The following is a 13,584-nucleotide window of genomic DNA, read 5'->3' on the forward strand; positions in this document are numbered from 1 at the left end:
AAATTAAATGGGTACTGACTTCTCCAGAACAGCCGGAGTGAAGAGGATGTGCAGAGGCCACTGGACCTTGTAGGCCAGACCCAGAGCTGCCCAGCCAGTAGGTGGCACCTCTCGAGGGGAAGTGTCCTGTGGAGGAGTGGCTCCGTCTCTGGTGCCCGTCGCCTCTGAAAGCACAAACACAATGATCACCCACTAGAGGGTGCTCACCTAAAGCATTACACTACACCTTACAGCCCTGAATTTAAATAGGAGACACAGAGTTGTTGGCTTTGAGTGTGATGTCAAAGCTCTCCAACCACAAATAGCACTGGCAGCGTAGTACGCTGGAGTTTCTGAATCTGCCCCTAATGGTGTCCTTGTTATGAGACCACAGGGGGTTAAACTACACTGATAAGGCCTGCACACTCTAGATTTTTAACTCTCTGACTCTATCAGTGAAACATCATCCAGGTTGCTCTTGCCTTCATATGAAACTAATCTCCTATATAAGCTTTATATTATAAGCTTGTAATCTATGTATCAGCAATAGTGCTGCAACAATTAGTCATTCAGTCAGCTGGTTACAGCTTCAAAAATGCTTACTTTCCTCCATTCATATCATTATAAAAATAACACAATGGATTTTCTGACTGCTGGCCAGACTAAGGAAGCAATTTGAAGACATCACTCTTGAGCAACTGTCACTATTTTTGACACTGTACAAACAAACAAACACTATAAATGATTAAAAATGATTAATTGAAAAAAAATAATTGATAGATTAATCAACAATGAAAATAAGTGGTAGTTGCAGCCCTAGCCAGCAACAAACCTTTGCTGTCTTTGCCTTGGTAGTCGATAGTGAGGTGCAGCAGAGGGAGGAGGTTGTCATCATCCAGCAGGACCTTATGAGCAGCCTGCTGAAAGGCCACATTCACATCTGCAGACAAGAAACAGCGTCATGGCAGCAAACACAACGGATGTTTTTTGTTTTTTGTTTTTCCATGCTAAGTACTATCATAACTAGCCAATGAGTCCTGAGTGTAAATACATTTAATCAACTGAAGAATGATGTATGTAGAAACAGTGATGATTCTTTGTCAGATACTAAGATTAAAGCCTACCATGCTCAGTGACAGCTGTCGGCGGGGTCTTCAGCATGTGCTGCGCATGGTCAATAAAAACCTGGTAGAGCTCGCCACGACCCAGTAAGTAGAAATCCTTAATAATCTGGAAGGAAATAGAAAAGGAATAGTCTAAATAATTAATTCTGTGCAAACTGTACAATCCAGAAGCAGGTTTGGGGATACACACCTTGAGCTGTCCCAACAGATCTGACTCCTCTACCATCAGCGTCCACAGATGCTGCCAGAGAGTTGATACACATTGTGATTATTTAATTTCCTCACACTCAGAGTATTTTCAGCTGAAAGAAAAGGCAGCAATAATACTGTCAATATGAGCTCACCTCGGCTACTGTGCTCCTGATGCCATCGATCAGATTCTCAAAGTCCACCAGGCTAAAAAGGGGCTGCTGTTTGAGTCTGTGCAACTCTGTGGCGAACATGTCCTCCTGGTGCTTCAGTATGGAGCCTAAAACAGTGAAACAACATAACAATGCACTGTTATCTCTTAGAGACACCAAAAAAAAAAAAAAAAAAAGAACAAGTAAGATGCTCTGCTTCGATCACAGCAGGATAGACTACCAGCTCTGGAGGGACTGTGGTTGTGGTTCTCAAACATCTGGACAGATTCTCCCACAAATAGGATTTTCTCAGCGACTCGGATTGGAATGTAAGAAGGCAGCATCTCAGTTCGCAGGGAGAACTGCTGAAGAGAGGGGGCTAGCATGTTCTCCTCCTCAATCAGCCTCTACACAACAACACAGAGATGCATAAGACTCTGGACTAACTCTGGATTTGTGCCTGTTTCTGTAACGTGTTGCTGGTGCTCTCACCAAGTCCTGTAGTTCTCTGAGCTGCTTCCCACTCAACCCTCCTATTCCCAGGTCCTCCTCCTCCTCTTCCTGGTTGGCAGCGGCCCCTCCTGCACTGGGACCCTGTTTCACAAAGAACTCCTCACTCTGGTCCAGCAGCAATCCATGCAGCATCCAAGCTGCCAGCTGCTTGTACATCACACCATGGCACACTGCGAGAATCCTGCATTTTGAAAAACAAAAAAAAAAGAAGGCACTCAGTGGTGTGCACACTTCTGCCAAGATCATAACTGGAAATTGTCTGTCTGTGCTAAGCCCTGCTCCTTTCTGTAATCTTGTTGTCACAGGACACACTCCATTCAGCCAAAAGTTGGTCAGTGTCACCTTGATGTTGCATGAATGTATTTAGAAAGCATGGCCCTGTTTGTGCTATGCCATGCCCCCTTCAGGCCAATTGGCCCGAAAAGTTAATCACTTCTTTGCTGGCCCATGACCAAACCTTCTCAGCTAGTTTTGTTGAAATCTGTTGAGTAGTTTTTGAGTTTTCAGTTGACAGACATACGTATGGACAGACAAGGCGATCACGTAACATTAAAATCCCTTACTGTACACATCACCTTTACGGTTATGAGTTGTTTTTCTTCCCACAGTGAGGTTACTTACTTCTCCAAAGCCATGCGTACAGGGGGAAGGCCTCCACAGCTGTGTTTGTACACTGTCTCCAGGATCTGACAGCCATGGATCTAAAGCAAGCAGAGAAAGAGAAAGAGCAGATGGCCATGCTCCTGTCAGCTCTGTTACCTAGCTGGTGCTCAAGGATCAGACAGTTTGTCCCTGCACAGTGACAATTAACTGAGTGAGGGAGGCAAGGAGTCTCTACATGTTTCAGAGTGGGCACATCTGAAGGAACAGCTCATCTGAAAATTAGAGTTATTATCCGTTCACCTCCATGTCAGTCAAAACTCCACTTACTGTAAGTTTGTAGGGCCACCAAACACACGGCGAGTCAGCCACTGTGGTTCCACTTCAGCCCTCTTTCAAACTATTGAAATTAATAGGCCATCTTTTTACAGCTCTATAACAAGCATAACTTCATAAACTCCATCATATTTCTCCCAACTCTCATCCATGTTTTGAAGGAAAAGAAATTGTACTGTACAACCAAATGTTCAGTATACTTACTGTATTATCTATATATCTACCTATGTCTTCTACCAGAGCAATAAAGTATATCTTCCACTTGGCGATTAAGTTAATAATGGACATTTGGACCCACAGCGCAATTTGTTTGCCTACAAAACATTTGAATTACCGGTATGCTGCACAAGCTGTTTGGAGAAATATGACTCTATGCCTTTTGGGGCCTAAAATGCTGTGTGGTTGTTTTTCCTCTAAACTACAATGGAACTTCATTTGAGTAGATAATGACTGAACTTTCATTTCTGTGTGAACTATTCCTTTAAGCAATTCTTACCTTCTGTGATTTTATTGTCTCTACCACCACCATCACAGAGGGAAAGAGCAGCTGAAACTGAACAGAGAAAAGTTATGATTGTCAGATAAACAGGCCAGGTTTCAGCAATGGGAAAGACTTTCCACAGTAAAGCCCTATGCTACAAATCTCATACAAAAAAAGGAATTTTACTAATAATATCAAAATATTATCTGCTCAGGAATTTGATTTGAGTTTTACCTGATCAAGCTTATAATTCACATGGGATATAGACAGATGTGGATCTCCAAGGAACTGAAACGCAGAGCATACAAGTTGTTATGTTGTTATATGGTATGAGTGACATTACCATTAATGCTGTTTGGAAAAAATGCTACATTTGGCTGTCATGAGTCATACCTCTTGTTCAAGATCCAGCAGGGCTTGTCGGTAAGGCTGTAGCATGGAGTCCAGCCCGGTACAGAAAGCCCGCAGGTAAATCCCATTGAGTCCAGCCTGGTTGGGTTGGTTTGTGTGATGTTCCTACAGAACAGGTCATGGATGTAACTTTTCACTTAATCTCTTCATTTAAAATATATTCCATAGCAAAGACTGATAGGCCTGCTTAACTCTGTCAAAACTGAAGATGTCATTGGAGTGTTTTTAAACTTATTCATTTCACTTTTTTGCCCTTACGACTTACAGCATTACTGCATTGACTGGTCAAATCCAGTCCAAGTGATTAATTCAATTACTAAATGGTGATAAACAATGACTGAGTTAAGTAAGTTGCCTCTTCCAGCAACAAAACTTTTTTTATATCTTATATCACTGCATTTTGATTTTAAATACAATAAACAACATCTATCCAAATGTTTCATAAAGCATGTAGGGAGTCCTCACTTGCTGATGGACATGGCCAGTATGTTGCTCTATAAATTCTGTGAAGCGAATGTAGTCCGATCCCAGTTTACAAAGTCGGTTGAGGACACTGGTTTCACTGGGGTGAAGGAAAGGCAGGTCCTGAGACACCTGAGGTTAAAAAAAAAAAAAAAAAGTATGTCATATCAATAAAACTACTAAAGGTGGGGGTGAGGGGTGAGGGGGGTCGCCTTAAGTAAATTAAGTATCACTTTTTTTTTAAACAATGTTTTAATCTTTTTTATTATTATTATTATTATTACTGAATCAACTTAAAGTAAAGATACTGGTATCATATGGAATGACATGACCTCAGGAATCTGTTGGTACCAAGCATGTCAGGTTGTCAGCAAGGGAACTAAATATTGCACCAAAGTTAGGCCAAATTTTGGCAATCAAGGGGCTCGTTTGACCTCTGATGTCAAAATACCTGAATGTAAGTGGGTTCCATGTCTCCCCTTTGCAGACGTGCCCACCTTGTGCTAATCCCATGCAGTTTGGGGCAAAAACCATGCAGGTTTTGCATGCAGTACAAATGCGTTATTTTCACCTATTGTACAATCATGTATTTCTGCATAACGGGGCCTAAACAGTCTTGGAGTTGCATTAATTGGGTTTGATTGGAAAGCTGAGACTCTTGTTGATTCAGTGAGGTCCATTTTACTCATGTGTGATAATGTCAGCCTTTATAGAAGCCATTTCATTGTGGTGAGACCATTTTTTGAAACTTGACATCGCTGCATAAAATGACCTATTGTGACCTTTAGGATAACCAGAGCTGTTTGAAACTTTACATACACAAAGTAGAGGATAAATCAAAAAACAAAAATTGCCATAATTCATAATATCAAACGCGATACTTGTAGAGTCGCAATACATAGTATTGAGATAGTATCAAATCGGGAGATAAACATACCGTCACAGCCCTAAAAGCTACTATGTGACTCTGGTGCAAGGAGCTCGTAATTTTACTGTTTCGATTAGGATTATAACAACACTAACAGGGTTTGCATGATGACATTTTCAACAAAATAAATGAATGAACATGCAAGACATCTTAGGGCGGGAGCTAACGTCAACCTGGACCAGAAACATTTCTGTGAGTTTTACCTGTAAACCTGTTCGTTTGTTCCATGTCAAAATAGTCCCAGGGTAGCCACTCAGTGCCAGCAACAGCTCATGAATCATCTTAATTCAGTTCAGATGAAGGAAATTTGTCAGTTTTGTGCGGGGCTTGTCCATTCATCAACCAAAACAAACTGTCGGTGACGCTGTCGCAGTTTGTTTACGTCATTACGCAAAGCCTTATTAGAGGACGTGCGCTCTGATTGTCTGTCTGTGTTGTGTCTCTTGCTTAAAAATTACACATAGTTATCTGTTCGCTTTCGTAGCGCTGTATGAAGAGGGTAGCTAACCACCAGGGCAACGTTTCAGGCCACAAAACGACTTTTGCGGGGTGATGACGTAAACAAGCAGCTAAAGTTAGCGGAAGCGTCTTAACATGGGAGTTGTAGTCCAGTTTATCCAAACTACGGCCGCATCATCCCGACGTCATCAGTCGGTCATGTAGCCAGCTAGGTGCACCTCGCAACGGAGAGAGCCTTCAAAGGTTGGTGTCCTGTTGTTGTTCTCTTAAAATAATTTCCAAACACAGGCTGCACTAGCTGCTGTTAACACTTTAAACCTGTCAGCAATGGTGATGTTAACATTCTCCCTAACGCTATTTTGGCTTCCGTTGTTTCCAGCTAGCTCTTGCTAAAGTGAGCCTTAGCAAACGGTGACGTTACTCTGCAAAACTTAAGCTAACTAACACGTTAATGGCAGGCACAGGCGTAACAAAACACCGCTGTTTGCTGCTGTAATGAGGTGTAAACATGCGTTTTAGTAGTTACAAAGGTATGTCTTCTCTTCCTCTAACTCCCATGTAAGGCCTAGTTAGCTCAACTCAATCTAAGCACAACTTGATTGTTATCGTACAACAGCTGCCGCGTAAATAAAGAACCAGTCCTGTATTTTCCGTGCGTTTGTTGTGTTTGTGTTGCAGTGATGGCGGAGGAGAGGAGTGGAGAGGACATTGTTTCTGAATACCTGGGCCAGAACCCGCAGCTGGCCCAGTGGGTGGAGACTTTCAGGGGCTATTGTGAGACCAACAAACAGTGGGTTGCCAGAAGGGAGTTCATCCTGAGAAACATGGAGGCTTTCCCCACTATTGAGCAAGGAACTCCCAGCAACAGTCTAGACAGGCTGCTGTCTCTCTCCATGGTTTGGGCCAATCACGTTTTCCTCGGCTGCAGGTACAACATGTTGACAGTAGGGGTGGGACAATAAACTGACAATGCTATACATTGCACTACTTCCTCTTGTGATACATTATCGACACACTTAGTATCAAGTATCAGTATTTGAATTTTCAAGTTCATTTACACAGATGCACATTTGAGTTTCTGTTACGTGTACTTGTTCCCTGCCTTAATGTATTTTAAATGGAATCGTTCTGGCTAGGGATGCACAATGAGCCGATATGACAGGCTAATAAGATGTCACTTTAATTATGCCTAAATGCTCGAGACTCTAGTGAATGTGAACATTATGAAAAGCATTGTATTTTGTGTCTGCATCTGTGAGATCAGTGAGACAACACTATCAAAGTAGGCATAATAATATGTTAATCCCACCACAGGAAACACTTGATGTTCTCTGCAATTAGGTTGGAAAAAAAAAACATGTGCACATATAGGTATCAGCATCAGCACTTGGCCAATAGAGTTGGTAAATACCAGCATATCTGATGTCAGCAAAAAAAATCCAATATCATGCATCCCTAGTTCTGTCATGTTCATGTTTCAGGCGCTGTGCACATTAAAACACTGAAAAACACGACTTACTCCTGCTTATTGGGAAGTTATTTTGCTTTTTCCAGGCTGTTTTTTCTTCTTCACTTACAGATATTGTGATGTATCATAGCTGATTATTTCAGAAAATAGTGCATGTCGCAGAATCGTCTGTATTGTGATACCATTGTTATCTTGGGTAAAATATCATGATACTATCATTTTGCCAGTGACCCAGTGATTCCTATAAAATTTGATAAAGTTTGGCAACCAAAGATCAAGGAGGCACAGATGAGGAGTGTTGTTTTCTGCTCTTTTCACCCTGTAGGTATCCACAGGCTATAATGGACAAGATCAAAGAGATGGGTGAAGGAATAGTTGTTCAGGATGCTCCAGTTCGAACAACAAGGGATGAAATCATGGCTAAAGGGAAGAGGAGTGCCAATGCTGGTAATGTACATTTTCATCAATGTTGTCAAATTCAAGTGGGTGAAATAAATCCTGAAGGGTTTACCCTACGCTCACCCCTTTGTCTACCTGCTGAGAAGGATATTCTCTTCAGAGAGAAAAATAAAACAATAAAAATAATAATAACATTAAACATAAATCACATAATCACTCACTGTCCATGAATGTGGCTGCCCACAATGTAGCCTTTTTATAAGTCTTGGAATCTGCTTGTTGACTCATCTGCATGTCAGCATTTAAGGTTTTGCCAAATAACAAGTGGGCTTGCTTAATCACCATATGACTTTATTACTTAAGTATGGTCTGTTTACTGTTTTGCCCTGGGAAATGTAATTAAACCAATTTTTTAAAATGCCACAAAAAACTGGTGTTTTTCTGATTTGGACTAATTAAAATGCATGAGAGCTGAACTTGAATAATTGTCATTAGAAGTATGATTACTTACAATTTTTGTTTCAATTATGTGACGGCAAGTCTTCACTAAATAGCTGTAGACTGTTAGACCAGGATTGTGGTCCACTGTCTGGCTGATGTTTCAGTATTCTTTTCTGTAACAATGTTGTCTCGATCTAATTACATATAGCATGTCCTCTGCACCTCCACACCTGAGCTGGGATTCTGTATCCTCATTAAAGGGCATTATTGTGGAGTCTCTCACTGTGATGCATGTTGTGCTGTCATCTGCAGGGAGTGATGCTGACAGCTGTGTTAAAAGGCCCAAATCTAATGAAGTGGATGGTCGGTCTGCTGGGAAGACAGCAGCACGGCCAGTCAATCAGAAATCTGGACCTCTACCACAGGCTCCTGCTGAGCACCAGCCCTTCTTCAACCGCCTCTACAAGGCTGTGGCCTGGAAGCTGGTGTCAGCTGGGGGCTTTGGTCCTAACTTGGACCACTTTGAGATCCTCCGCAGCTGCGTGGAGTCGTGCAAACAGAGCCTAAGCTGTGTGATCGTGCCACTGAAAGACATCCCAGACTTGCCTGCAGGCCGCACACAGAAGGAAGGCCACGTGTGTGAGCTCCGCTGTCAGACTGTGTACATGGGCACAGGGTATGGGCGTGACGAGGCCGCCGCCAGAGCCATGGCCTCAAAAGAAGCCCTAAAAGTCTTTCAGGGTCGCAAAGTGGCAGTGAAGATCTGTAGACGGAGGTACAGAGGGAAAGATGTAGAGGACTTAATGTTGTTGGATGATCAACCTAGGAGTCAGGGGTTTCCACCTGCACTCAGCTACCCCTTTCAGTCAGAGCAGCTGGAAGACGGTTCATCATAGGAAGACCAAGCAAACAAACCAGTGTGCCTGTCTGGGCATCGGGAAGTGGAGCTACTGAAGTGATCCTGAGTAGGGACCAGACTGTCATGCCATCAAACATCCTAACATGATACTCAGCTGGATTTGAATTCTTGCAGAGTACTATTTTGTTTTGCTTACTGTCTTATATTATGGGTAGCAAGGTATCCAAACTGCCTGGTTTTGGTCCCTCTGATGTTTTGGGGTTTTTTTTGGCTCGGTTGTTTAGGGGTGCCATCACACTTTGTTTGTTGTCTTTGGTCTAACCCATGCCTAACTCCTGCCTAGTAAGAGATGTTGGTGGTTGAGGGAGTTAATCATAACTCATGGTCTAGCACAACATCACCCAAAAAAACAAGGTGCCTGGATTAGTCAGGCACACTTTAAAAACACAAGGATCACAGCTACATTTGTTGATAAAGAGGAAGAAGACTTTTTTTTTTTTCAAAGCCAATGTGTGACGAATCTTCAAGCTTTTCAAGAAGAGGGAATGAAAAGGTTCTATTCCAGTCCCTGTGACTTGAGATAAGCGCGGCGGTTTTTTCTGAGGTGTTTGCTGTAATTGAACTTCCCTGGTGTTCATACCAGTGGGGAAGACATGATTAAATAGTTGAAAATGAACGTCAGTCAGGACTGCAGTTTGTCCTTGTTTTATTTTGTTATGCCGGGCTTTCCAAGCATTAGGAGCTCCTTTGGCGTAGGTGTCAACATCAGTGTCCTTATACCTATAAAACCTTGTGTTTTCAGGTTGTTTCTTGGAGTTAGTTGGGTTACTTTTTAACTCCTAACAAACAGCACTGCGGTTCTCTTGGAAGAGGACTGAGACTTGCATTTTTGTGTTTCTCAGTGCTGTTATTTGGTGCCACCACAGTTTGAATGGCATTGTTCTTATCCAGCAAAACAAACCAAACGAAATCAGCAAATGCTCCACAGAGTTTGACTGAACTGCTGCAAACGTGGTAGATGTGAACATAGTCTGACCTGTCTGCAGTTTGATGAAAGCTCTGGAATGCAATATTGTTCTTGCTGAAAATTTGGAACACATCAGACTGCTGTAATCAGCTAACCGGTGGGGAAAAAAAAAAAAAAAAAACTCCACCTTGTGACTCACTCAGATGAGCCCTCTGCTGACGGTTGGATTTCTTTGAGTTTCATTCTATAGCCACAGAGTGATTTTTGACTAATGTTTCTACAGTTATCAACTTTTGTGTTTTTCTCAAATACATAGCCATTGTCAAATCATACACAGAGGCACTAAAGGCTTTTGTTTTAGTTTATTTAGGCCTAACCTTGAAAATTGAAAAACCACTGAGTGCTACACTATGTTTAAACTATTGGGGTTTAGATTATTTCTTTGAACATGTTTCCTAAATCTAATGTGTATAGTTCTAATGTTATTTAGGGGGGGAAATGCTGCTGTGGTGTCCAAATTTTTTTTTTCTCAATCTGGATTGAATGAAAGTTAGTGTATTGAAGTGTGAATGTCCACACTGGTCCATATTATTATATGTTTACATCAGTGGTCCTGTTTATATATTTTTTTAAATAAACATAATTTAACCAAGGGATGTATATTTTGATTCTGTGCATATTTTTTGTTTTGTTTCTGCCTACATTAGTTCAGTAGCCTGTGAAAGGCCTATGTGTTCTTATCGGCCCTATTAAAGACATGAATATATGTTTGTTTAATTGGAGAGTCATTATAGTTTTTTATGTGTCCAAATCATCCTTTAGATGGAAAATTTTATCAAATTGATCACGATAAACCTGTAAGTATTCTTGATACTTTGTGTTAACATACAGTGATTTTTTTTTTTGTGTGTGATAGTTGACACATTAATGTCCAACTTGAATTAACCAGCTCAATATCACACATTGCCTGTGTTAATGTCTAGTTATTAGTTACTGGCATAGAATCTATGTCTAAAAAAGTTCATTTTTGTCCGCCATATGTACAGGGAGTTCCACCATGTATATGTTGCAATACCAGAAACCTAAAATACTGATTCTGCATAGTCTTGTAAAGCTATCGTAACAGTTTGACCCTTTTGATATGCTAACTTTCATCTCTGCTGCTTACAGTAATGCTCTATTTAAGCTCAGTTGTGGTATTGTTGGTGAGACCTCTCAGGAAATCGGTGCTGCTATGATTTCATGCCAGATAGGCCTCAGTGGTGCTGACTAGTTCACTCACTGCAGTTTTAAAGGTACTAGGCAAGGGCTGCCTCAGTGATTTTACTCTAGTGCTTTTTGTATGTAGATGAATAATATCCTCTGGTTCAGTTCCCAGGGTGCACAAGTGAGTTAGAGGTATCTGTCATATTTGTATTAGACTAACTTGTTGAGTTAAAAACACTGACAAATACTCGTGACTAATGGAAACTTGAAACTACATGTGAGAAATATAAGAAAACATGTTGACTGTTACTTTTTCAACAGACAGCATTATGTCTGCTGCCCAGCAAGGTTTTGCCAACCTGGAGTCTCTTGTTCCTCACCACCCGGTTAGTATGAGCCATCCCATTTAAGACTGTCTCATCATTCAGAATGAGATGGAAACAAATCAAAGGTTATCTATTTAACAATAGATGTAGTCCAAAGGCTGCTAGTTTTTATTCCTGTCCCTCGAAACACCCTGGAATGTTCAAGACAAGAAGTGGAGCAAAGTTTTGAACCCACCTTTACAGCACTAAGTATTAGGTAATACTAGTAGGTACTAGATCATGATGATGATCATTCGTCATTCTACCAGATCCATGGTTATCTACATAACCATTTCTTTTTAAAATGTGTTGTTGTTAATGGCTATTGATGATGAAAGGGGGTAATTCTTGTTTTCAGATCATCCGCCTTATCATCAATTCAATCCACTCTGGGCTTATCTGGCACCCTGGAGAGTATAGACAATACAAAAAAAGCTCAAAATATATGTTGACTATTATCATAAAAATAATAGTATTGCTGCTCATTAGTTGTAGTTGGAAAGTCTGTATACAGCTAGGTGACTTATTTGCTCATTACACAAAGTGAGTAGGTGGTACCAGTTTCAGATCAAGTCATTAAACACAATGATTTGACTGACACTCATGTCTGACCCCCTCATTGTCTTTACCAGCAGGATCCTTTTGGCCTTATCAACACAGTTGACTTGGCTGTGCATTCACATCATTACACGGCATATTTTTGGTGGTTTGCCACTTAATTAGCAAAGGCAAGCTGTTTGAGCACAAGCAGTGACTGGACAACATGTGGTTTCCTAGGTTGCAGTGCAGTAAATTGCTTCCTAAGTTGTGGTTTGAACTTTGAAGCGGGCTTTTTTTTAGTTAGACAGAAAATAATTCCATGGAAATTCACCACCAAATTCACTGATTAACTTTTTTTTTTTTCTTTGGTCTAACTTCTTCACATACCTTGCCGATTTAACCAGAGTGAGTCTGCAAACTGTGTTGAGAAACTCAGTTTTCACCACTAGAGGGCAGCAGGGTTTTTAGGTCATGAGTGATGTAGGCTGCCCGGCTGTCTGTTACTGTGCTGTCGATATAACAGTGAATGTAATGCTGATACACACATTTTATGAATCATTGTTGCATGTTCACAATGGAAACTGTCACGTCTGTCCTCCAGCTTTATTTTCTCTTGAAGGTTTCCCAGGTCAGGATCATCTTATGAAGAGCAGGAAAAACTTACACAACCCTTTGATGGGCCATCATTCTTACATAGAAACATAACACAGAATTGGAAAAACTTTGGTTACAAGCCAGCTGTACAGTTTTTCCTGTTTGTACTGTTTTTGCACTGTTTCAAGCCTGTATAGGGCTGTTAAGACTATGGATATGGTCATCTGTAACTGCTTGTTAGTTTTAATATGAACAGACAAGTTTTAGGATGCCTGCTATCAGATGTCTGTGTGATTTTTTTGCAAGAAGTGCAGCCAATGGTTTGAATGAGGATGCGGGCATGAGTGGTATGGTTTGTTTTGAGAGAGACCTGTTAAAATTACATACATATATTTCACATAGGGTTCACCCTCTTGTGGAGTTCTCTTACTGGCTCCGCTATGGTTGCCTCAGTCCACTGAGAGTGTGCGTGCATGTGTCGAGCCAATCATAGTGAGTCCATTGAACCCTATAACACCCCCTCTTTAAAAAAGGTCAAGAGCATATCACTCTGCATCCACTTTTCTTCAGGGCCTGAAGATGACAACACTACTGAGGGTGGCATCATCTAACAATGCAAGTGAATCCTGTCTGACAGGGCCTGGATTGGTTACTACCACTGATACCCAGTAGTTGGATTTTTTCTCACCAGTCAGGTGGTAGACCATGTCTACCACTCCCCAGAGCTGTGGCTAGAATGCAGTGACAGTGAGGAAACATGTGTAATGGACCTCCAGAGCCCTGCCACTCTGCAGTGGTCATAAATCCCCTACTCCACACCCAGTTATGGCTGTCACTAAAATATCTCCCCAAAACGGACATTGTGTCATATACCTTGTCTCCATAGTGTGTGTCTAGCCTGACAGACACATCCCTGCACTACAGCTGTGGACAATGCAGATGGAGACATACTGGTGTGAAGAAGGTTTGAAGTCTCTGAAAGTTAATTTTCATATTGTTGTGGGATGAATGTAAACCAATGGCTATGAAAGGATTAACAGAAACATATAAAAATATATACATTTTGTAGATATTATGCTAAACATGCAAAATCACAGGTATGACCCTTTAA

General features: G+C 41.2%; 2 protein-coding genes across 3 annotated transcripts in view; one reads left to right on the top strand and one right to left on the bottom strand.

Annotated features, from left to right (window-relative positions):
• tubgcp4 (tubulin gamma complex component 4) overlaps positions 1 to 5,595 on the bottom strand; it is an 8,873-nt gene extending 3,278 nt beyond the window's left edge. Inside the window, exons 1-13 of the mRNA XM_030047824.1 lie at positions 5,379 to 5,595; positions 4,251 to 4,379; positions 3,768 to 3,890; positions 3,609 to 3,662; positions 3,390 to 3,446; positions 2,579 to 2,658; positions 1,937 to 2,138; positions 1,686 to 1,851; positions 1,448 to 1,572; positions 1,294 to 1,344; positions 1,104 to 1,209; positions 812 to 919; positions 20 to 164 (exon numbers count right to left, since the gene is read on the bottom strand). Coding sequence (XP_029903684.1) covers positions 20 to 164; positions 812 to 919; positions 1,104 to 1,209; positions 1,294 to 1,344; positions 1,448 to 1,572; positions 1,686 to 1,851; positions 1,937 to 2,138; positions 2,579 to 2,658; positions 3,390 to 3,446; positions 3,609 to 3,662; positions 3,768 to 3,890; positions 4,251 to 4,379; positions 5,379 to 5,456 — 1,424 coding nt within the window. The 5' untranslated portion in view covers positions 5,457 to 5,595. The remainder of the gene's footprint in view (positions 1 to 19; positions 165 to 811; positions 920 to 1,103; positions 1,210 to 1,293; positions 1,345 to 1,447; positions 1,573 to 1,685; positions 1,852 to 1,936; positions 2,139 to 2,578; positions 2,659 to 3,389; positions 3,447 to 3,608; positions 3,663 to 3,767; positions 3,891 to 4,250; positions 4,380 to 5,378) is intronic.
• A 113-nt stretch (positions 5,596 to 5,708) lies between these two features.
• On the top strand, positions 5,709 to 10,420 carry cdkn2aip (CDKN2A interacting protein). 2 transcript variants are annotated; one of them, XM_030047969.1, is made up of 4 exons: positions 5,709 to 5,877; positions 6,313 to 6,562; positions 7,428 to 7,549; positions 8,255 to 10,420. In XM_030047969.1, exons 2-4 carry the CDS (start codon positions 6,315 to 6,317, stop codon positions 8,836 to 8,838), a joined length of 954 nt encoding a protein of 317 aa, XP_029903829.1. In that variant the 5' UTR covers positions 5,709 to 5,877; positions 6,313 to 6,314; the 3' UTR covers positions 8,839 to 10,420. The 2 variants fall into 2 exon arrangements, with proteins under 2 accessions (XP_029903829.1, XP_029903828.1); XM_030047968.1 differs by lacking the exon at positions 5,709 to 5,877 and adding an exon at positions 5,900 to 6,164.
• The last annotated feature ends 3,164 nt before the right edge of the window (positions 10,421 to 13,584 follow it).

This window comes from Myripristis murdjan, chromosome 3 (assembly GCF_902150065.1).
Source record: "Myripristis murdjan chromosome 3, fMyrMur1.1, whole genome shotgun sequence".
In the NCBI taxonomy this organism is placed as follows: Eukaryota; Metazoa; Chordata; class Actinopteri; order Holocentriformes; family Holocentridae; genus Myripristis; species Myripristis murdjan.

Excerpts from the sequence above, each read along its gene's own strand:
- cdkn2aip (XM_030047968.1), top strand. The coding sequence starts at position 6,143 with ATGCGTTTTAGTAGTTACAAAG. Across the intron at positions 6,165-6,312 it reads GCGTTTTAGTAGTTACAAAG|TGATGGCGGAGGAGAGGAGT; the intron begins GTATGTCTTCTC and ends TTTGTGTTGCAG. Across the intron at positions 6,563-7,427 it reads CACGTTTTCCTCGGCTGCAG|GTATCCACAGGCTATAATGG; the intron begins GTACAACATGTT and ends TTCACCCTGTAG.